The 25,544-nt window shown below is 33.5% G+C and overlaps 1 protein-coding gene across 1 annotated transcript in view; it reads left to right on the forward strand.

Moving 5' to 3' along the window:
- The window catches only part of LOC148945046 (mitochondrial inner membrane m-AAA protease component paraplegin-like), a 57,331-nt gene extending 32,291 nt beyond the window's left edge, over window positions 1-25,040 (forward strand). Inside the window, exons 5-12 of the mRNA XM_089099506.1 lie at window positions 2,298-2,534; window positions 7,964-8,128; window positions 11,611-11,762; window positions 15,171-15,387; window positions 16,460-16,753; window positions 19,426-19,725; window positions 23,551-23,739; window positions 24,810-25,040. Of these exons, the coding sequence (XP_088955632.1) occupies window positions 2,298-2,534; window positions 7,964-8,128; window positions 11,611-11,762; window positions 15,171-15,387; window positions 16,460-16,753; window positions 19,426-19,725; window positions 23,551-23,739; window positions 24,810-24,989 (1,734 nt within the window). The 3' untranslated portion in view covers window positions 24,990-25,040. The remainder of the gene's footprint in view (window positions 1-2,297; window positions 2,535-7,963; window positions 8,129-11,610; window positions 11,763-15,170; window positions 15,388-16,459; window positions 16,754-19,425; window positions 19,726-23,550; window positions 23,740-24,809) is intronic.
- Window positions 25,041-25,544: the final 504 nt, after the last annotated feature.

Genomic DNA, 25,544 nt, shown 5'->3' on the forward strand with positions numbered 1-25,544 from the left:
GCAAGGGCACTTGAAAGAGATTGGGCAGCATCCTTTGGTTTCAAATATGCCATCATACCACCCTCCACTAAGTCTATTTTCTAAATCGGGTCATTCCCAACATGGTTAGTCAAGAATTCCTTTTGCTTGAGACACGATTCCCTAACATCAGGAGGGATGTTCCCAATGAAAACTCGGTTCAAGTTCATTTGGGCAGGAGGGAGTGGGGGCTAGTCACCAGGAGTCAGGACAGAGGCTACGCAAATGAGCGACTCAAGTTTATCGGTACACTCGTTTACGCGAACGGTCAGAGCTGTCAAGACATCCTGAGGAACTCTAGGCACTTCCGAGATTTTCCAGATGGTGAACCGGTATTTCCATGCGGGAATATTGGCAGCTGTCTTGAGGCTATCGTAAATATCGCCGAGCAGAATATCTATTCCAACTTGAGATCGTCTTTCTTTAAATCAGGTTTTCATCAAATCCTACGAGCAGCTTAATTAAGAACTCTTGTGCTTGCTTGATTGCTTCTTTCGGAAAAAAATTGCCTTAGGTGCTTATTACAAAGTCTTTCACAATATCGGCATGTCGCAAACACATTTCGACAAAGTTCATTACTGGCGAATACACGTAATTATAATCGCCCATTTCCACTCACGCACCGTTATCAAGTCCAAAACCAAGTAATATTCGTTACCAAAAGTACCGAATTACCAAATTACCAATCCGCAATCCGTTATCAAGTCCAAAATCAAGCTATGTTTGTTATCTATGCTCGCACAATAATAATCAATTTATGTAGCTTTGACCTTCGCACCGCGACTGCTGAATGAATAAAGAAAAACTTGTCATACAGGTTTGTCAATAGTCCAAAGTTTATTCCAATGATCCAGTGTTCACTCAATGAAAGCTAGTTACATATGCAGAATAATCGTACCTAACACAATAGGCATGCGGATTCGCTGTACTCCCACCCACCCCCAAGGTGCAAATATATACCCCAAATTTTTTTATAAAGCATTCTGTTTTTATCATACTTAGGTATATTTCATTAGGATTGAGCGTCAGAGAAACATATTAGAAGATTATTAGGTAGGGGTATGTCATACAAGTACCTTATTTTTTAGGATTATTTTCCTTTTTTTTTACCTTCGATTTGAAAATAATTTCACAGTATTTTGCTTAGTTATTACTTAAAAAGATTACTATAAAGTTATGGCTCGTATCCCACAAGCTGGACTATACAAAGCAGAAAAACACATACCGGAAGATATTGTATTGTATCTTAGCTCTAGGATATTGTATTATCCTAGCTCTAGGATATTGTATTGTATGCATGTAATGTCAGTTTTGTAACTCAAATTGCTGAAATAAATAAATAGAGCAAATCCACTCTGTTTTCTAAGAAAAGACAAGAATAAAAAATAGAATGAAACAATAGCTAGAATTGATGTCACGCCACCTTTAAGGTGGCAAAGGTCCTTTACTTTTTGTATTGGATCTTGTGGAAGCTTCATGAAAAAGCTTGTCTAATTATTTGTTCATTTTATTAGTTTAGTGTAATTAGATTTAAAATTCTTAATATTTTGATTGATTAGTGTTTTAGTTTTTCTTTATTAATGTGTTTAGTTTGCTTTTGCCCAAGCAACTTTGAATTAAGATCAAACTAATCTTTACTAGTTTTGATTTTATTTTGTTTAATTTTTTGTTTTATTATATAATTAATATTCGTTTTAATCATTTATAATAATGAATACTAATTATATATTGACAATAATTATTATAATAATATTAAGTAATCATAAATTGATGAATAACAATAATTTATCATTTTAACCTTGCTCTCTGCTTGTTCAGATTGGATAGACTGAATTGGTCTATATATATTTATGACAGATCAACTTTTAATTTTAATTAAATTTATTTTTAATTTTTACTTAATTTAATTTTATTTTGTTTAATTTTTATTTTATTATATATGTAGTGTATACTAATTATTCATTATTTTACCCTTGTTCTCTACTTGCTGAAACTGAATAGACTAAATTATGCTATATAGTTTTATGACAGATTATAACCACAGTTGATTTCATTAGCAAGAAAAAATCACTAAAGAATCACCAAAATTTGAAAGTTTACAAAATAAGAATTGCTTTTTTGCCATATATTGGATGGCTTTTTAGCAAGAGTGCATTATTTCTTTAGAGCTTCTGAATTGTTTTGATTTATCTATTTGGGTTTGTTGATAAATTGCCAGTATTGGCAACTCTGGTTATAAGCAAATAAAGCTCTTGCATTGTATATTTCTCTTACTCTAGGTAGAACATAAAGTGTTTCATGTCAATGTGCCTGACATAGACAAATTTGAAATGAGACTTCGTGATGCTGAGCAGAAGCTTGGCATACCATCTAGTGATGCTGTTCCAATTGTCTATGAGCGATATTCCAGTGTTGCCGGCAGAATATTATTTTCTCTCATTATGTTTGCCATACTTCTCTCAATCTTGTCCAAGCGAAAAGGTGGAAAAGGTTTTATGTCCCAATTCGATATGTTTGTAAGTTTGTTTACTATGATAATTTCTTAAACCACATTGGCCTGACATCACATAAAGAAAGAAAAACGAGCAAAAATGGGGTTTTTAAAGGCCAAATGAAAATACTGAAAAAACACAAAAAAGCGAATATTTCGAGAGGACAAACGCCTCCCTTCTTTAGCACGAAACGAAATAATGTATCCAAGGAAAGTGCCGAAGAAAAAAACAACAAAAAACAAACGCGTAAAGTCAATGTGAAAAGAGCCAAAAAACAAAAAACTTAAAAGATGAATAAAATTCAATAAAAGCCAAAAATTATGAGAATTAAAACCAAATACCTAACAACCATAAAAGTGAGCTATTCGCCAATATCCGCGATTTGCACAAAATCCAAAAAAATATGAACTTCCATCGACGGATACTAGCGAACAACTGAGAAATAAACGAAAACAAAACAATTCATTCACTCAAAAATAAAACGAACCAGCAATTAAATAAGTTAGAGAACTAGGCTATGTCATCTGACTTCGGATTTTAATTAATGCATTTCTTGCAGACACCCTTTGAGACCTAAGGGGTTGTTCACGTGTTTGATTATATGACTGGGAAAGTGGTTCAAGGTTTATTTCAGGGATTACTAAAGTATCGGCTTCCTTTTTTGAGAAAACCGAAATATGACTCGTTTATTCTTAAATCACCGGAATCTCTGTTTAAAGTTAGACCTAAATGTTGGTATTTATAAATTTCAACAGCTTCTCTGTAGTGCTGGACAATACCTTTGTCATGCGAAATTAGGCCAGCTTAATTAAACAAAATAGTATGGTTTGGGTTTTCAAAAATGTGCTCTGCAAGAGCAGAGTTAAATTTTTTTGTTTTTTTTTCCGCTTTTTAAGTGTATTGTTTATTGAACTAGAGTGCTGAGTTAATCTATCCGTGAGTCGCTGATCAGTTCTTCCGACATACCAAAGACCACACGAACAAGGAATTCTGTAGACACCGGAGTTTTCACCTGTCGGGACAGGGTCTTTACCTTGATAAATTTGGGACCTGATAGTTTTTCTGGGTCTATAGTAAGTGTAAATGTTATTATTTCTTAGATTTTTTAAATGTGGTCTGAAACCCCTTTAACGTATGGGAGACCAAGATAAACTGAATTTTCCCTTTGATTTGTGTTTTCTGTGTAATTATCTGATAATCTTTCAATGCGTTTTGCAATTACAGAATTTATTAAACTAATTGGATAACCATTTCCAAATAAAATATCTCTAAGGTGGTTGAGCTCTATATCCAAGAAGTGTGTTGAACAAATTTTCAATGCTTTATCAACTAGAGAAGTGACAACTCCTCTTTTCACAGCAAGTGAATGATTAGAGGAATAATTTAAGTAACAGTCATTATATGTGGGTTTCCTATAGATACCAAACTCGAAACATGTATCATTTCGGTGCACCAGAACCCAGAGACTCGTCTCTGGGTTCTTTTCTTCACTTGCTCTACTCCTTGGATCCAAAACTTAAATTTACTCAGGAATCAGAGGTAGAGAGGCGTCTTCTTTTCTTAGATGTTCTGGTGCACCGAAATGATACATGTTTCGAGTTTGATGTCTATAGGAAACCCACACATAATGACCGTTACTTAAATTATTCCTCTAATCATTCTCCTGCTGTGAAAAGAGGAGTTATCACTTCTCTAGCTGATAGAGCATTGAAGGTTTGTTCAACACGCCTCTTGGATTTAGAGGCGTGTTTGGATTTTAGATTTTAGACTTGGATTTAGATTTGGATATGTCTGTATAGCTTTTGGACAGTTTAATAAGCAAATTTTTCATCGACTGTAAATAATAATTATCAAACAGTTCGTGGTAACAAACTGTAAGCAAGGAGCGACCCGGCTCAATAGTAACCGAAACTTTACCCAATAGTAAACGAAACTTTAGTTTTACCCATCAAAAGTTACGCGCCGGAGAAAATTTGTCTTATTTTCGAAAAAAGGGGGAAATACTCCCCAAAAAGTCATAGAACTTCAATGAAAATCACACTATCGGATTCGGCGTATTAGAAAACCCTACTGCGGAAGTTTCAAGCTCCTATCTGCAAAAATGTGGAATTTTGTATTTTTTGTCAGAAGAAAGATCATGGATGCGTGTTTATTTGTTTGTTTTTTGTTTTTGTTTTGTTTGTTTGTTTTTTCTTTGGTTTTCCCAGGGGTGATCGTATCGATTCAGTAGTCCTAGTATATCGTAAGAGGGCTAATTTGAACGGAAATTAAAAGTTCTAGTGTCCTTTTTAAGAGACTAAAAAAAATGGAGGTCAACTTGGCCCCCTCCCATGCTCATTTTTTCCCAAAGTCACTAAATTAAAATTTTGAGATATCCATTTTGTTCAGCATAGTCGAAAATCTAATAAATATGTCTTTGAGGATGACTTAAGCCCCCACAGTTCCCGGGAGAAGGGCTGGAATTTATGAGCTTTGCCCATTATTTACATATAGTATTTGTTAATGCGAAGTATAAAGACGTTTCAGGAGGGATTTTTTCTGATGGGGGGAGGCGTCGGAGGAGGGGGTTACGGGGGAGGATCCTTCAATGGAGGATGTTCCCTTGGGGGAAGGGACATTTCTAAAAAGGGGGCGCCGGATTTCGGAGTATTAATTAAAAAACGATCAGAAATTAAATAAAAAAACCAGGTTTTTTAGCTGAAAGTGAGGAGCAACATTAAAACTTAAAACAAACAGAAATTATTACGTATATGAGGGGGTTCGCCCCCTGGTCAATACCTCCCCCTTTTCGCTAAAGTTTTTTTAGTACTTATAAAAAAGCTATCTATTCTAATTAACCTGCCTTTGTGATTCAGGGGTTTTTGATTCGAACAAAATTCGAACTTTTGCGTAAAGAGCAAGGTATCGACTAGGGGGCAAACTCTCTAATATACGTAATCAAACTTACGAATATAGAAATTCGTTACGTAAGTTAATTCGTAAGCTACGTCAGAACAAAATTTCGAGAAAGCCATTTAGCCAAAAAAAGGAAAATTAATATGCAAATTTCGTTTTAAGTATTCATGCACGGTGACCCAAAATCAAAGCTACATTAACTCAAAAACGTTCAGAAATTAAAAAAAACATGTTTTTTAAAATGAAAGTAAGCAGTGACATTAAACTAAAAACGAACAGAAATTATTCCGCACATTAAAGGGGTTGTCCCCTTCTCAATACCTGGCTCTTTACGCTAAAGTTTGAATCTGTCACACAACTTAATTTTTTAAAACAATAAAAAACTTTAGCGTAAAGAGCGAGGTATTGAGAGGGACAGCCCCTTTCATATACGGAATAATTTCTGTTTGTTTTAAGTTTTAATGTCACTCCTTACTTTCAGTTAAAAAAAACTTGTTTTTTTTTTTAATCTACTGATAGTCTGAATTTTGTTGTTGTTTTATTATAAGTAGTTTTAGAAGAGTCTGTAAAAATTAATGTAATAATGTCTATTAATGATTTTCAACAAACTTACGAACAAGGAAAGTAGGGTTTCTTGTGTTTTTCGGTTGAAGGCTGAAACCAATGTTGAATTAGTCTCTGACATGCTGTATTTGATGGCATAATTTTTTCCATAAAAATAGCACTTTTAAGTAGGATATGTCCCGTATGTCTAAGCTATGCAAATGTCCTTGAACTAATTACTTCAGGTGGGTAAGCCAAGACTTCATCTAGAGTCAGTGTAAAGTTAATATACCTTGTTGTGCATTTATTTTTTTGGAACTATAGTTTTTAGTTCTCTTTTTTTATTATTTTATATTTATTATTTTGTAATAATCAGCTTGGTTTTAATGTATTTTATTCTAGTAGGAATTAAATTTGTCTATTTTTTGTCAAAGAAAAAAAAAATGCCTCCTTCAAAACAAAATAAAAGAGTGAAATTAGAACTAAAAACGAGCAAATGTACGGAAGCAGAATGAAGAAATGAAACCTAAAACAAAAATGGAGTAGAATGAGGGAATGAAACCCCCAAAAAGGAGCAAAATAATGAAAAAACGTAAAACAAGCAGAAACTACTGTCAGTTATTATTTCAATCTATATAATCTGCCCCGTAAGGCTCCGTTGCCAGGAAGGAACAGGTGAGAAGCATTAAATAAAAGAAATTTACCAAAAAAGAAACATTCAAAAAATCCGATCTTCCACCATGAAAATCCCGAAATCACAGGCTAAACAGAAGAGTAGCGCAAGCGATTTCAAACGAAACAACCAATAAAACTTAAATAACCGAAATAATATTATAAAAAACGTCTCAATCTAGAGATATCAACTCCGGGGAAGATAAAAAAAAATTATATTACTAATTAGATATTGTTTGACTTTTTTTTGAAGATACAGAACGAGTCGGCGCTTCGCGCAGATTCTGGGAGCATGCTCCAGATCGTATTACAGCCTATCAGGGGGTTGAAGTCCGACTGCAGGGATGGAGCATAAGGAATCTCTAAGTTGTTGGAATTGCGGAGATGATAATTAGATTGATCAAAAATAAAAGAAATATTATTATACAGGGGAGCAGGAAGGTGACCGTGCAGTTGTAGAGGATGAAAGAAGTACACTATAGAAAATAAAGAAAAATTTTATATCAAGCAAGAGTTTAAACTAAGAAGGGCTAGTTTCGAAAATGGCTTCTTTAAAAAAAATAAACCCTACCTCTTATACATGATGAATGTTGCAAAAACATCGGAAGACCCTATATGAATGGGCAAAGGTTTTGATTAGTCCTTTAGTTGCGTAGTGGGTTTGACCTCAGCTTGGCAATACGGGACCCAGGGATCGAACCTTGCTGTAACAACACACTGCGGGTGTGACGCAGGGACCTTAGTAGTCAAGAAGCGTCATTAATCCGGTTACTTACTTACTTATAGTTTTTAATAAGTTAGTGTTGAGACAAGCTTTTGAAACCTACTTTTTGCCATTTTAATTCTGAGCTTTTGTACCAAAAGCGTGGCATTAAAAAATCATGCCTTTTTATCGACAGGTGCGGCTCGGATATAAATGCTTCTACATGAGGTACGTAAGGTTCTCGTAAAGCACCGTTCCCATATGTCTTTACCTAGACTTACATGTCTTATAGAGAGTCTTATTTTTATTGTTATTGCACTGAGGACGGCTCTTGGCTGAAATATCTGTATTTTTTCTTTATTTTCTCTGTCAGCTAGTTCTTGTCGCTCTTTTCACTGTCGCCGATTTTTCTTATTATCACCCCAATTTAAGTAAGCTTTTAATCTCTTGACGTGACCTGCCCTTTGAGTCCAAGGACCTCCCAATTTATGAAGAAGAAGAAGGCTTATGTATTTTAATTTTATATTCTAGGTAGATGTTCTTCATTCGAATGACATTTTATTGATGTATTTTATCTGTGGATTAGGCTCCATTTTCTTTATTGTACATAACACTCGTTTTTAAATGTAATTTTTTTTAGTCGTCTGCATCACGAGCAAAATTCACGTTGATTGATTCGACAGCGGGTCAAGGAAGAGGTGTTCGTTTTAGAGATGTTGCAGGATTAAAGGAAGCCAAACAAGAAGTTATGGAGTTTGTGGACTATCTCAAACGACCTGAGCGATACAATTTTTTGGGAGCCAAAGTAAGTAGTAATTAAAAAAGAGATATTTGCAAGACGAGTTATTAAACTAAACTAAATGCAGTAAAATAAAAAAAAATAAAAATCAAGGTCGGGCGGCATGGTTGTGCATGGATTTGTTGTTAGTAGTAATGGTAGTAGTAAATGCAGCAAAAATAGTGGTTAAATTACCCTCCATAAACTGTTACTCTATTTCTGTATGTATTTTAGTTCAAAAGTGGTTATATGATGCCTTGATAACCCCAAAACAATAGAAGAATTTTTTATCTCTATAATTGGAGACACCAAAGTCTAGCTATTTGATTCTGAGCTCCTTCTGAACTGCAACCCTAGATTAGTTACTTTTATGGAAATTGTCATTGTTATTCTTATAAATGGTAGAGTATCTCTAATTACTAGAAATAGTTGCTAGAAAAAACCTGATACTTAGGTAGCTACTAGAAAAAATAACCACTGTCACTTGCATGAAAATTTGCGACAAAGATCGACTTAGCTCACTAGCATCCTGTATTTTTGTATTCGTTTATATTAGGCATTGAATTTTTATTTGTATATTATTTCTTATAATTATTATCTGTAACACTACTATGTTTTTATTGCTGCATTTTGAGTAAAACGAGTAATAGATAAGATAAGATTCGAAAGTAGAAGATAAGAAAGATAAGAAAGTAGAAGATAAGATAAGAAAGTAATAGATAAAATTGCAGAAAGTCTGCGGGCCATAGCAGCACAGAATACAGCTACAAACAAAGCATAGGAACAAAATGCAACTTTAGATAATATAAATAAATAAAAAATACTACTATATGCTAGAATAATACTACTACAGTTTACATATATATATATATATATATATATATATATATATATATATATATATATATATATATATATATATATATATATATATATATATATATATATATATATATATATATATATATATATATATATATATATATATATATATATATATATATATATATATATATATATATATATATATATATATATATGTATACATGTATATATATGTATATATATATATATATATATGTATATATATATATACAATTTTAATTGTATCAACCGTTTGTTATTCAATTATACATTCATACATATCTTGCCTAAGATTCGAAGATATCCTCCCTCTTAATGATCTTGGCATAAAACTGTACTTTTTCTATGTTTTTACCCCCTTCACTTGCTTAAGGGTGTATATACTTATGGTTAGAAGTGCCCTAGGTTCTATGGTTGTTGTTGTGTGTTTTTTTCGTAATTTTTATTCTGTGCTATTTTCTGGTTCATTTCTGGGTGTTCATAAGCGTTTTTTGTTGTATAGGAAATTATAATCTATAGTTTTTTTGTCGAAGTTATCTTATTTCGGTAGAAGTCGCTGCGTTTTTTGGTTGAACTTTTGTTCTGCCTTAAGATATTTTTTTTTTCTAAATATCGTTTGCATAGAATATTTTTTTCAGAATATTTTTGGAGACTCCTTGAAATTTGTGGCTTATCACTTTTGATTTTACCATATCACGTTTGCAAGGGTGCATCAAGAAATTTGGTTTGGGGAAGGTAATAAGAATTTTCAATATATGTTTTGCTGCAAATGAAACTGACAATTAAAATTACCGGGAAAACCAAATTTTCTGTACCATTTTAGCTATTTTTGTAACACGATTCACAAAGGGGAAGGAGCACTTGTATGTCCCTAGCCCCCAGGGTATGCCCCCAATTGAATGGATTTTGGAATCCCCCTTACTGGTTACTCTTCTTTCTTCTGCTTCTTTTTTATATGTTGATTAATTATACCTTTTTTCCATGGAACCAATGTGGAGATCAGTAAGTTCGTACACATTATTTTATATTTCTTGATTTTTCTACTACCCATAATAAGTGACTTCTTACCGTACCGGGTAGGGAAGATTTTACAAGATTTTGGAGTGAGGATTTATGAAAAAAACAGATAGGGTAAAGATAATGAGGTGGCAAAAATGATCGGAAATGTTTTACGAGATCAAGAGGTATAAGTTTGGGACTATGAAGCCTTTCTGATCCATCTTCTGTGTCTCTACGCCGTAGTACTGCCTTTCTGCTTCCCAGTGCCTCTACATGGTGATACAGTCTTTCTATATCGCTGTGCATCTATGCGACGGTAAAGCCTTGCTGGTTCCCTGTGAATCTACGTGGTGAGGAAGGAGAACATAGGTTGAAGAGGTACTTTTTAAGGTGTGTTTCAGAAAGGGGGAATTAAAGCACATTATTATTAAAGGTGAATAGTTCACCACTACTACTACTACTACTAACAACTCACCGCACCACCAAGCCGCCTGAGGCCAAACACAGCTACGCACGCTCCTCCTCCATCCCAATCTATTCAAATCCTCCCTTTTTACACCTGCCCACGAAGTTCCCATTTCCTTTAAATCTTTCTTTATGACGTCCTCCCACCCCAGAAGAGGACAACCTGCTTTTCGTTTAGCCCTAGACGGTTGGCCGAAAAGAACAATCTTCGGCAATCTGTCATCCTTCATCTGCCACAACCTGCCCTAGCCACTTCAAACTTTCTTTCATTATACCCCTAGAGAGCGGTATTGAACCACATCTTTTGTATAGCCCATTGTTTTAAATATGGTCAGTCAGCCGGGTACCCAGAACAATCCTTAAGCAATTTCTCTGGAAAACATTAGCAAATCTTCATCCACTTTTCGGAGCGTCCATGCTTCAGAGCCATATTTGATCGCTGTCATCACTGTAGCTTCCAATATTCTAATCTTAGTTTGCAGACTAATCTTGCTATTATTCCAAACTTTTTTAACTGTGAAAAAACACCCTCAGCCTTGACTATTCTACTTTTAACATCTTTACTGGTCCCACCGTCCTTACTAATAACTACCGAGATAAGTGAATCTGCCCACCTGATCAATCTTTCATTGCCCAAAGTCAACTTTTCACCTTCACTTATTCCTAGCCTGTGTGACTTCGTCTTCTTAACTTTAACTTTTAAGCCTATTCTTGCAATTTGAACTCGCAAAACATCTAAAGCTTCATTCATTTTGCTCACACTTTCATCTAGGATGCTTAAATCATCAGCATAATTTAAGCCCAGGAGACTTTTTCCTCCCCTTTTGGTCCATCATAATAATCCATATAAAGGGGGATAGAACACAACCCTGCTTAACTCCTGTTTTAATACAAAATCAGCTGCTAACCTCATTTCCTACCTTAACCGCAGCAGTGTTATTCTCGTACATAGCACTAATCACTTTAATGTATTTGTCTGGTATACCATACAAGGATAAAACCTTTACTAAAGCTCTTCTATCAACAGAATCGAACGCTTGCTCATAATCTATAAAACTGAGGTGTTTGCGTAATGTTAATGAAGTGGGAAATAGTTAGAATAGCATTTTTCATTTTATGTTGCCATGGCTTAAGGGCTTCTAGACGAATACCCAGTTTTATAATTATTATTCTTGTTTTAGCCACCAAAGGGAGCATTGCTTCTTGGACCTCCAGGATGTGGAAAAACACTTCTTGCCAAAGCGGTTGCAACAGAGGCTGGGGTACCGTTTCTTAGTATGAACGGCTCAGAATTTATTGAAATGATCGGTGGCCTTGGTGCTGCTCGAGTAAGGTAAATATTGTGCCTTTAGTTTTGTCAATTTTCGCTGGTTTTTATCATTGCCCTTCTCGCATTTGCTGTCTTAATCAGGGTTGCCATCTGAGTATCTTTTCTGTGACTTGTTTCTTATTTTTCGACCTTGCAACACAATGCCACTTCTTCAACCTTGAAATGCTTTTGATTTCAGAATTAGTTATTTTTCCCTTAAAGAGCCTCTTTTTTAATAGCTTTTTTTCTCCCGCTTAAAAAGTTATCACTTCATGATCTTGCCTCTTAGTAGTTTATCTATTCAAATCTATGCAAATTATTATTTTTCAAATTTTATCTTTATCTTTATTTATGCAAATTATTATCTTTCAAATTTTATCTTTATCTTTATTTATGAAAACTGTTATCTTTCAAATTTTATCTTTATCTTTATTTATGCAAATTATTATTTTTCAAATTTTATCTTGATCTTTGTTTATGCAAACTATTATCTGTCAAATTTTATCTTTATCTTTATTTACGCAAATTATTATCTTTCAAGTTTTATCTTTATCTTTATTTATGCAAATTATTATCTTTCAAATTTTATCTTTATTTATGCAAATTATTATCTTTCAAATTTTATCTTTATCTTTATTTATGCAAATTATTATCTTTATCTTTATTTACGCAAATTATTGTCTTTCAAGTTTTATCTTTATTTATGCAAATTATTATCTTGCAAATTATCTATTTATGCAAATTATTTTAGAGTAAAATAAATTATCTTTCTATCGATCTAATTGCTGGTCAAAAATCAACTTCAAGTTCTTATGTTGAGTAATGTGGGTTCATGTTTCAGGAAATTAGTATCACTCAGCGTTGTTAGACCAGGCGCATTCGCGCTATTTTGGTATTCTTAGGCTTGCGCATTGGCCTCTTTAAGTCAGTGAATTTTTTGTTCATAAAAGTTGCACCTTGAGTATGCCTTTGCCCCAAAAATGATACTTTAGGTGCATTTTCACGGTTAATACTGTGCAATCTTACACCAGGCATCTGGTAACACTGGTACGATAATATATGTCTGTGACCTTTTTATTTTTAAGGAATCATTCCTCAGCTTTAGGTGCATTTTCGTAAACAGTGGTAAAGGTTTGAAAATTTCGTGTTTCACCTGGTTATATGAGTATAATAATAGAGGCCTGAAGCCTGTTTATTTCTAAGGAATCATTCCTTAACTTTTGGCGCCCTTTTTGTTATTTTGTTAACACTGGTAAAGGTTTGAAAATTTTCGCGCTTCTTCTAATAACACTGGCCATAATAGAGGCCTGAGACCTGTTTATTTTGAATGAATGATTCCTCAACTCTCAGTTCGTACTTAACAAAAAATTTATTCAGTTCATACCTTAACAAAAAAAAAAACTGAATCATGAATGAATTGGAATGGCGGTTTCTTATTAAACTGGTATCCAGTTCTGCCGAACCCTGAAATAAGGTAGAATGGCCACACGTGCAGGTGCGTTGCTTTTCTTGTTTTATATTAGATGTATATTACCAGATGAGTTAGTAGTCCTCTAGTGTCTTATAGCACTATTATTTTTTTTTTTTTTTTTTTTTTTTACCCACTTTTTCTCCTCTCGGTGACATAAAAATCTTTTTCAACTAATTTCAAAACTTTAATGTCACCTACAATAATTTAAAAACGTCATTAATTTTTTTAATTGGGTAGCCAAACAATATTGATGAAAACAAGGTATGCTACTATAAATATTTAAACTGATCAAAATTTTTAATATGGAGTATTAGCCTTCATTATCATTTTCTGTATTTTTATCCTATATATTTATTTTTTTATGGCATTTTTCTTATGGTATTATTTAAATTAAAACTTTCTTTGATAAAGGTCTATTGCACGAAAAGCATTAATCGCATCTGTATAAATTTCAAATTGAAATAGTCGCCAACAATAAATTTCAAAGTAATTAAAGCTTTAAAAAAAAGACCATTGGAGCAGGGCTATAGCCCCGTCATCCGAATGTTAGGGCATAAATTAACAGCTGTTGAAAGCGAAAGATGCTTTAGATGTATTTATCGTTTTTTATATTGTTTTGTTTTGTTTTTTTGTTTTTTTAAGAAAGGATTTGGAGTTGTGTCTTATTAATTATGATGTTTTGATTTTAAAATAACAATAATAACAATCACTTTATATGTAATAACTTATTTAAAGCCAAAACCATAGTATTTAAAGGAAATAAAAATGATATTTCAAGTGGGAATAACAACTAAATGAGAAAAGTAATGGCGCAAGGGGGGGGGATACTTTTATATGCATATGGGTAGTTTGCCAACAAGATCCATAAGGTTCAAACTAAGGTATTTAAAAGCCAAAGGCCATATACATGAATATTCAATCAACTAAACAAAAATAATGAAATTACACTAAACAAAAATAATGAAATTCAACTAAACTATTGAAACAAGAAAATAAATTTATACAAACAACTAAAAGTTTCTTCTCGTTATTTTTTAACTACACACTTTTCCTTAAATTCAAAACTTCCTCAAGGTAGCTGCAAACTGCCTCTATCACGGGTTTTGCCCTCGACTCAAGAATACCAGGGAGAGAAGGAGCGTTTGACGTTTCGACTAATGCACCACACAGGCAAATAATAAACAGAAAAACTGGAACTGATATGACCAGACTAAACAAATACCTTTGTTGCAAAGAAGAGAGAAAAAAGAAAAAAAAGAGAAAAACGAGGAGAGAAAGAAGAAAAAACAGAAGGACCTGTAAAAACCTGGTGTAATCCTGTATGAAGCTTTGTTAGTGTATCCACCTCGATTTTCAATGTTGTTAAGTCATAAACAAAGTTGAAATACACCATTTTTTTCAATTGTAAACTTTATTTTTTAAATGATTTATTTGTCAATGAACGAAATAAACAATATGTTTACAACATAAATGATAAACAAATAACCCATCTTAACCGCTCTTCTGGGCTGCCTTGGAACCTGACTCCAGATTATCTTAAGGGGCAGACCGTATTAAATTATGTTTTATGTATTAAATTTAATTATTAATTATATTAAATTATAATTATGTATTAAATTAAGTTAAAATTAAGATAACATAAATCTCACACTTTAAAAGGATAAGTATGCAATCATTTGGAATAACAACCTACATGACTAGCCAGTTATTTTTCAATCTTTTCACCTGTGAGCCTCATAAAAATAAGAGCTAAAAAAAATGCAAAAAAAAACTGTCAATCCAAAGAATGATTGTATTCAACTTAGAAACATGAGAAAGCGCAACACTGCTCAAATGATACAATCTGAACCTGTCAAATTACCGTAGATCCGCCCAATTACCTACAAAATAATCTGTTAAATATCAATCCTTCATTTTCCTCCAATTCCCCACAGAAATAAAATTCATAAGTGTTTTTTTAGGGACCTATTTAAAGAGGCCAGAAACAGACTTCCTTGTATTATTTATATTGATGAAATAGACGCAATCGGTCGAACTCGAAGTGATTCCACTCTCGATATGGGAGGTGGTGAAGCAGAACAAACCTTAAATCAGCTGTTGGTTGAAATGGATGGAATGGCGACCAAGGAGGGGGTCATTGTATTAGCATCAACGAATAGAGCTGACGTTTTGGACAAGGTAGAGTATTCTACTTCTTTTCCGACATTTGAATTTTAATTACTATAAAATCTGATTACTGTGTTTTAGAAAATTGTCAACTATTGCTGAACTAGAAAAAAATATTGCTCAATTATCAATTGTTGATAAGAAAATAATAATAATAAAACTTGGTGTATTCTCTTCGGAGCACCGGAGAAAAAATATGCTGCATCCCGTTTCACCAGCGCAAATTTGAGTTGCACTTTGAATTTGAAAACTCCCCGCCATCGAAAATAAAGAAAAACCAACACTTTGTTTTTCTTTTCTTGTTTTTTTTTTTTTTTTTTTTTTTTTGATGCCTTTTGAGTTTTAATATAATTTTTTGTGGATTTGTTAGATTATCCCTCCTCCATATCATGCATTGGCATTTCGAGGGGATATTGTTATGCTAAGTTTTTCGTAAATAATTGATATTAAATCAATGAAAAACTATAAAAAAAATGAATGTTTGGAATTTGTTGCTCCCTTTCATGTAATTTTGAAGAACTCAGTTTTTTTTAAGTTTCTTTTACGTTTTCAGTTTTTTTTTCAGTTTTTTGTATTTTTGCAGCGTGTTGGCATGTAATTATTCTGTTATTCATTGGAATCATATTAATCTCCTTAATACAATTTTTTTATATAAAAATATTTTTTGTAAATTATTTTTTTATAAAAATATTTGTTTTTAAAAAATTCTTATAAAAATATTTGTTTTTAATATTTTTTTCTCTTTCTTTGTGGAGGCTAGTACCTGTTTGTAAGTATATACTTATATAGTGTACGTTTTTGCAGTCATGGGGTGATTTTTTTTTTTTTTTTTTTTTTTTGTATGGTATTTTTTTTTTTTGAAATCATCTTCAAGATTAAACTCCTAGTGACAAAAAAACATTAAAAATCTACACACCAAAGATGAGCTAAGGGCCTGCAACTAGTCCAAGTAAGTAAGTATAATGGAAGGAAATCAGTTGATCTTTTGCAATTTTGTAATAAAAGGAAATTATATTCAAAAACTTCAACAAATGTCAGAACATCTAAGAAATCTAAGACTTTACTCAAATTTCCGTCTGTTTAGGCCCTTTTACGTCCTGGGCGATTTGACCGACACATAATGATCGAACTACCTAACATGGCTGAGCGGAAAGAAATTTTTGAAGAACACCTTAAGGGAATTGTTTTGGAACGCCCTACTTCATACTATTCCCCACGGATGGCATCGCTAACCCCTGGATTTAGCGGAGCAGACATAGCCAATGTTTGTAATGAAGCTGCGCTCCATGCTGCAAGGCTGAAAAATAAAGTTGTTACTGGCGGGGACCTTGAATATGCCGTAGAGAGAGTTGTTGGTGGGATTGAAAAGAAGTCACAGGTAAATTTGGATTTTATGTTGGAAATTTATGTATTGTCAAGGTCGTATCCGGGAGGAGAGGTTACTGGATTTGAACCCCCTCTCCCCGAAGTTTCTTTTCTGAATCGCAAAAAAAGTATCAAAAATGCATATAAACAATTTTTGTTGCTTTTTGTAAAGTTTTTTGTAATTATTTTCCGCCGCATGAATCAAAACTAAAAAAAGGATTTTTTTATTTAATTTTTTGTCCTCTTTGTTTTATGGGATTTGGTCAGATTCGCTATTGAACTGTTCAGATCTAGGTAGCTATGTAAAGACTAAGGTATAATTACTCGATGATGAAGTCTTGATTCATAAAAATAAGACTTGCGTTACTTTTTCTGTTATTTTTCTTTGTATGAATGTTTCCTAACGGGGATAAAGACACACATAAATAATACTATCAGAAGACTTTCAGGCCACAGCTTAAAAAAAATAGATTTTAGTGGCACTTGACTTGCACCTAAATATGCACACTTTCAAAGATACTTTGTGAAAGCATCCATACCAAAATTTGACAAAATACCTTTGTCCTTTAAACACTAAATAGTTAATGCCAATTAACTATTAAGGTAATTATATAATTATAGTTAATATAATTAACTATATGGCCAAACTTCTAAACTCTGAAAAAGTTCTCAATGACTCTTCACAAAAGAATTTGAACAACCGAAAAAAATGTATGATATGATCGAAAAATGTCTTTTTGGTGGTGTTTTCACAACAAAATGTCTTTTTTGGTATTTTTATTGAAATTGTTGGGGAAAACTACGATTTTGCTTCTCCTCCCTAAATTTGAAAAATATAATTTGCCCTCCGTTCCAAGTTTTTGTGAATTGACGCCACAAAGTATGTTTTGGCAATTAAAACCAATAATAATAATTATAGGTAATAGCAACAACAATAATAAGATTCAATGCATTAATTACAAATATTTTCCTGGAAATCGACTGAATTTGACTTAGCATCAAACTTATAACTGCAAAAAAAGGAAGTAAATGGAAGTTGAGAGCGAGATTTGGTCGATGGTAATACCAAGGCCGGGCTTGTCAAAGTGATAAATTTGGTCAAAGTGATGAAAGACTTAAAGTCTGATTAGAGTTAAGCAATGACAGATTGTCTGTGAAAGGTAAATTCATATATAGCACTTTGTTTGAATTGTATCCGCTAGTTCTTTGTCAATATTATTATATGAAGTTGTGCAGCTTCCAGGTGCGTCAGTTTTTCCATCCATAAATGTGTGGTTTGATTTCAAGAATTTAAAATCAAAACCTGGCCTGCACAAGCTAGGCCTAGGTTAGCTAGAGAATATCCTGATAGGCTAAGCAGGTTAGTTGATTTTAAGATTGTAGGCTTACCTTCCCCTGCGTATTGAAGTATCTGTGAAGACAAGTATGGAGCAGTTTTGAGGTCAAACAAAGTCGCCAGACGCTAGATGGCTTTACTGGTTTTCTTTTCGATTCTATCTCCAGTCTCCACTTGTGTAAATTTCCTGGATTCAATGGACCGAACCAAGAAGAACAGAAGCCTGATAAGAGAGTAAACTTGTTCCTCTCGAAGAAAAAGTAACCAACGCCATCTAACATAACAAGCAGCTTTTTTCATTTTATCCTTTTTTGTTCTCTTTGCTTTTGGGCCGAAAAGCTTACAATAGATATATTTGTCTGCATTTTTTTTACTAGCCTATGTTCTGTATATTAAAGTAGCCCTAACTAGTTATAATCAATGCTTAATTACTTATTTCAGAGGGATATGGTACCTTAAAGAATCGCCCTATATCGTTCTTTACAAAGTTTTTAGTTTGTTTTGCTAAACTAATGAGAATTAATTGGACCATTATGCCATTGTGTATTGATCTTGGATAAGTAATCCGAATAAAGGACAGAAAACTAAAAGCTGACACCTGTTTTCCCAGAAATCTTAGAAAGACCATTTATCTTCTCCCGTTTCATGCAGGAGATAGGGATATTTAGATTTAATGGAACTGACATTATTAGAAAGTATGGATTTTTTTCGATTCAACGGAGCTGCATTTTCTTTTTATATTTCAGGAAAGGGCAGTCCCTAAAAATGTTCTAGCATACCTATTAGGAAAACTTATTCAGCTCAAATGAAACATTATTGGGACAATTCGGCAGCTTTGGGAGTTCCCTGTTTTGCTACGTGCTTTGATTGGAAACTTCACTGATACAGAGGATGTATATGCTGTATAGTGTAGGACATTGAATGGACAGCGCTTTGCTTAACAATTGTTAAGATATTGTGTTTTTTTTTCTTTACATTAAACTAGCTTCTCGTCAGCTTTTCGAACTGTTCACTCATTCAATGTCCATTATCAAGGTAGGTATTTTTAACTAAATAAAAAAAATATATCATTTGAGTAATGTGGCAACTTTGAGAGTTCCCAATGGCGCTGGGGAAATTCCCCTAATGAGTCCATTGTTATTGAGATGATCAGGTGACGCTGAGGTTCACTAAATCTATTTAATATATTAAATGGCCTTTGACTTGTTTTGAATGCTGTAGTTCTGCTGCTTTGTCAGTGGTGCTAGCGGTTTCTATTCTTAATGAATCCGTGCTAAACTACTTCAGTTCCCTCTCCTTCCAGTTGCTCGAACTGAAGTGATACTGAAACAGAATTTCCTTTTTTTAAGGCTATATCTCCTGCCGAAAAAGAGGTTGTAGCATACCATGAGTCTGGCCACGCCCTTGTTGGATGGCTATTGAAGAACACAGACGCTCTCCTGAAAGTGACAATTGTACCACGGACCAATCAAGCTCTCGGTTTTGCTCAGTACACGCCCACTGACAAACGACTGTATTCTGAAGATGAATTGTTTGAAAGAATCTGTATGGCCTTGGGTGGTAGGGTTGCTGAGTCAGTTGTATTTAACAGAATTACTACTGGAGCGCAAAATGACTTACAAAAAGTTACAAAAATAGCTTATGGACAGGTGAGTCTTTTTTTTTTTTTTTTTTCTTTTTTTTGTTTTCTTTTTTTTTTGACCCTTTGTCCGTGAGGACGGGGGTTCGATTCCTGATTTTTGCCGGTCATTTGGTTTAATGGGGATCAGTCGCGTGACACTGTAAGTCCAAACCTTGGCTGAAACCGTGAATGTTCTGACAGATCCTCTGCAATTCCACCATTGAATTACAAAGAAAACGACGCAATTCTTTCAACTATTAAAATACGAGAATCTCCTGCGAGTCTCAAATTTTGATCCTTATAGTGAGCTTGACTTGTTGTGAATCGTGTCTTGGCACCTAAAAGCTCCATGACCTTCTTAAAATGGATTCATGCAAACAATATATCGAGGACCAGCTGCATCAATGACTGAGTTCAATTTATACTGACAGACCATCCAACTGGTAACTCGTCGAATTTATTCGAGACTTTTTTTATATCCCTTTCGGGTTTTTTTTATTATTCTTTATTACGACGCTGATAGTTCCATAAAAGGCATTTCTTCCAAAAGTGTTTTATAATCTAAATTTTTTCACCCTCTCCCCTCGTACTTTGAGGGAAGACTTGACAAGTATGGCAATAAAACCTGCTACCTGTTACCAATCTTGTTACAGAAAAGACATCTTTTTGTTTGTTATGATTTCCATTTTATTTAATTTTTGGCATTAAATAGCATAAGTGTCAGTTTTGTAGGTTTCTAAGTCCTTTTTTTTGTTTTTTCATTATCTACGGCCAAGAAAACTCTAGAAAGGACACCTTATTTGCTAAAATGGGATATGTCATTGTTTTTTGGAGAAAACCGCTTCCGTTTCAAACACTGAAGAGGAATTCCCAAAAATATCCCTATTGTACTGGTGATGGACCAATTTTATATTCATGTTTTTTAATCTATGACCCCAATACCCCCATAGAAGACTTATTTTACTATGTTTTATCGGATAACGAACGTTTTGCTTCTTGTCCCTCATCCGCAATTTAAGGGTGAGTTTTACCCATTTCGCCTCGGGTTTGCGATGCCGATTTTGGATATGTTGATAAGCGCGTTTTCCTCTATCGAGTGGTATAAAAATCGTTTCGGTTGCAATTTGTTCAAGGTCTATCCCTTTTTTGTCGTATATTTATTTTACATTGAGTTTCATTAGTTTGGAGTGTAATTTTAACGTACAGTTTAACGTAATGCCTTTTGAATTAAATGAATTGTATTGTTAACATTTGTGCTATACTAATTTTTTGTTGGTCACTGTTGAATCCAGGGGGTGGGGGATCCTGCCCCCCCCCCAAAAAAAAGAAGATTTTTCTGGTGTTCATTCCGTGTTTTCTCTGTTTTTCACTCTGTTTTAAATTAGATTGACAATTTAGTCAATTATTGGCGCCCTTATCACGTTAGACCCTCCCCAAAATTTTTCTCAAGATCTACCTTTGTTGTTGGTGATATGTATAACAAAAATTAAAGAAAAATGTATCTCTCAAAATATCTCAAAAATGTCTCAAAATTGTCAAAAGCGGTAAGATGTAAAAGTGCTCCTAGCGGTGAATTTACCGAGTTCGAACCCGATCTCACCTGTATAAGGAGGAGCTCCCTAAATTATTTCCGTCAGGATTTTTGACTGAAGGGGTTGTCGCATTTCTCAGACCTCGCTTTGCCCCTTCCCCTGACCCCAGTTTGACCTCAGCTGAAATTCAGTTTCTTCAAAAATCTTGCCTAAAAACTAAGATAAGCCTGCATAATTCAAGCATCCACAGAAATAGGTCAATTCCTTTAGTATATCTTTACCTATAATAATAATAATAATAATTTATTTGTAACCCACTTTTATACAAAACAAGCGGATTAAATTACACTAAAAAGGAAGAAAAATCAAATACACAGAAACAAAGATAACTTAAACCTTTATCACAGACAAAAACACACGGATAATATTATGGTTTGGGCCTAGGGGCACAAAGGTATGTCCTGTTAAATTATTACTAAGCAATTCAAACGATAGGATAATTTCGGTAGCACCAGACTTCTCAATAATACGTGTATTACGATATGAAGTGGGGAGGTACAGTAAAAATTTGCAATATCTAAAATAAGCGATACGGATCTGGCGCAAATCATTCTTATTCAATAACGAATACATTCCACTTTAAAACAAGACAGAATGGTCACAATATGTGGAATATATTTTAGCTAAAGCTCGGCGTGAATATTGTCCATGGCTAGGTACAATTTTTGCATATCCGGTATTCAACTTTTCTTTAAAATCTCTCAATACTTGAAGTCGCAAAAGCGTGAGTGTAGAAAAAATATTAATTTCTAATTACCATAAGATCGTAACATTCTGAATTACTGAGGCTCCACAGAACAAGTTATTAGCTGATGATTTGGGATTGAAGACTAAATATTCGTATTTATCAAAATTCAAAAACAGACCAACATACCGAAACATCATAGAAATATGTTGCACAGATAATGCCAAAATAGACTTGGTTCGGCTTAAAACTAGCAGGTCGTCCGCATACGCAATATAAGACACATCAGATAAATTATAAAAATACGAAGGCTTGATTCCTAATAACACATTTTGAATGCAGGCATTAAATAGATAAGGTGGTAACACTTACCCTGTCGTACTCCAGATTGAACTCGTATATTACCGCAGTACCCTGTACCAGATTTTAAACGAAGAAACGAATTACTATACCAAAATTTAAGCAAATGTATGACAGAAGGGTTCACTCCAAACTCTGACAAAGAATGCCACATTTGTGCATGGTAAATACTATCGAAGGCTTTAGATAAATCCAAAGCGCAAATATGTAATTCATAACCTTTAGACTGTGCATCATAAAGAGTTGAAGCTAAGACCTTATGCGCATGTTGGCACCCAATACGAGGTTGAAATCCAAATTGGTTAGAGTCTTTCGCAGTTCGTTCAATATTATATGGGAGCAGAACATATTCAAAAACCTTATTAATATTGGAAGCGACAGTGATGGGCCTATATGAACTGCAATCAAAAGGGTCTCTTCCACGTTTAAGAATCGAAGTTACCGTTCCGCAAAGGAAGGAATCAGGCACCATTGACAAACTGAAAAAGTAACTGGAGCTGAGCGACTAGTGCTGGACAATCACAACGTAAATGGTGAGCGCTAATCCCATCAAGATCACTCGATTCAGACTTAAGTTTAAGCATACAATTAAGAATACTTTTAGTTGAGACGGAAATAACATGACGTTGCAAAGCTTTAGTAAAAGTTTAGAAATTAAGCACTGAAAATGATAAATAAGTTCAACCTTTAAATAAACTGGTTGAAATTGTGAGAAATATAGGTTAAATAAACATTTTAATTAAACTGGTTGTAGCTTTACAACCAAATGAAACTCCGAGAAGAACATGGGTGCTTAAAAAAATACTTTTATACCTCCATTTAAAAAAGGAGAAATAAAATTCCATGTCCATCTAAATTTTCATGAATTTATCCCTGCGTCAGGATCGCTAGATTTTAACATTATTGGTAGTTTGAACTTAAGATTATTGACAGTTTAAACTTAGAGTTAGGCTTAACAGATGGTACTCAAGTTTGAATTTTTGTTTCTTTTTATTCCTTTATTTTCTTTTTTAAGTTAGATATTTAAATAAACGGGTTCTTGTCGAAAATCATGAGGAAAGCGTGAAACATTGTGTAAAAACTACTTTTGTGTCTTCATTTTAAAAATCATAAAAAAAGATAACACCTCCCCCTCTCCTAAATTTTCGTGAATTGACACCCGTGGATCAAGATGACGCGAAATTTTAATCTTATTCACATTTTGAACAATTTCTAGATTCGATCTTTTGGTATGAACCCTATTGTTGGTCACGTATCATTTCCTGATAACGAGGCCGAATTCGGAACTCGACCTTACAGCAAAAAGTTGGCGAGTATCATCGATGAGCAAGCCAGGGTTTATATAGCCAAAGCTTATAGGCGAACAGAAGAACTCCTCAGCTCAAATAGAGACAAACTTGAAATGGTTAGTAACTGTCTTATCAATTTTTTTTATTTTTTAATATCGTGTACTTGTATTGATCACAAATATTGGTAAATAAACATAAGGACAAATTTGTGAAAACAGCAACTTCTATGCAATCCTGTGTTAATTCAAGACTCTATGTACAAAAAACGTTGGTTGTTTTGTATTTTGTGGAAACTTAGGTAAGACCACGCCCTTATGTCTAAGTATTGTGTACTTTGTACGCATGTGCGTTTTGAAAGAAGGTGAAAATTTGGAAAAATGGAAAAAAAGTATAGTAATTTAATTGAAAATGTAATCGTCTGTAAATAGTAAAACTCTTGAATTGTGGGGAGTTGGTTCCAAGGGGCTTTGTCCCTATGTATATGGCTAAATCGTACCCTCTAATGTGAATAATCATGATATTAAAATAAAGAATAAATGAAATGTTCACTTATGCCCGTGTTGCAAAATGCTTCAAGCAAAAAACTCTTACCATAGGCTATTTAGTACTTTTTTCTACTAAAAATCTTTAAAAACTTACATGCTAAATGTATTATAAAAAATTAAAAAAAAGTTTTGAAAATGGTAAATCCTATTAAATGTAATTTTTTTTTTTTTTTTTTTTTTTTTTTTTTTTTTTTTTTTTTTTTCCTTCAGGAATAAAGTAACTCGTAAACTTTGCTGTAACCAAAAAAAAACAAAAAAACTCGTAACTTGGTTTACAGTAGCTACCTTTACTGGGTGCTAAATTTTACCTTTTTTATTATTTTTATTCTTTTTCTGTTTTATTCTTTTTTTACCTTTGTTAATAGGATCTTCAAATCCTCTGAACCAGGGAAAGTATATAGATTTGAACTTAAATGCCTTTTTAGGACCCAATCTAAGATTTAATTACCGTTCGTTAAAGTGTAGTTAAATTGAACAGACTAGGACGGAGCTTATTGAAAATCTCTTTCGCTTACTAATACCCTTTTTCTTACCCACATTTACCCATATTACTCGTACTTCACCTTTCGATACTTGACGAGCATAAAACTGCTAAATCTTAATTTTATTTTTAAAAAAAATGCTAAATCTTTGTTTTTCAGTTGGCAAGAGCGCTTTTGAAGAAAGAAACTTTGAACTATCAGGATGTTGTTGACCTAATTGGCCCTCCTGCTTTCAAAGACAAAAATTTGGTTGAACCAGTTCAGTTTGAAGCCATGCTTAATGAACAAGCCGGCGTACAACCAGGGAGAATGAACCCCCCACCACCAACGGAAGATTAGATTATTTTGTAAATATTCTCGGTTTAGCATTAAACGTTACATTTTTACGTGTTTTAGAGGTCAACGTTACATTTTTACGTGTTTAGAGGTCGACAAATCGTTTCTATATCCATAATGTATTAGAAAACTTCTTTTTCGAAAAGTTTTTTTTTTAATTAATGACAAGAAATGATGAAGCACACGTAAATTAGCTTAACAAAGAAAAAGGCTTAATAAAGTAAAAAGTTTGCTTTTGTTAAGGATGATGTCATATTTGCGTGATTCTGCTGTCTGACTCCCCGTTGTTCGTTCTTTATTAGGTTCCAACTAAGCATGGGCACTGTTCTGTTTTTCTGAAGAAACAGAAAAAAAATAAACAGGGATTGAATAAAACAGAACAGAAACAGAACAGGTCAAAAATAGAACAAAAAACAGAATACCTGTTTCTGTTTCTGATCTGTTTTTTGGTAAAAACAGAAAACAGCTGTTTTTGATAAAAAAAACAGCTTTTTAAACCGCTGTTTTTTATTAAAAACTACTCGTGCCATGGGTAGTTGTTTTTCTGTGGCGGTAACA

The sequence above is a fragment of the Artemia sp. Qi Xiang Cuo genome, chromosome 13, assembly GCF_049724085.1.
Source record: "Artemia sp. Qi Xiang Cuo chromosome 13, ASM4972408v1, whole genome shotgun sequence".
Lineage (NCBI taxonomy): Eukaryota > Metazoa > Arthropoda > Branchiopoda > Anostraca > Artemiidae > Artemia > Artemia sp. Qi Xiang Cuo.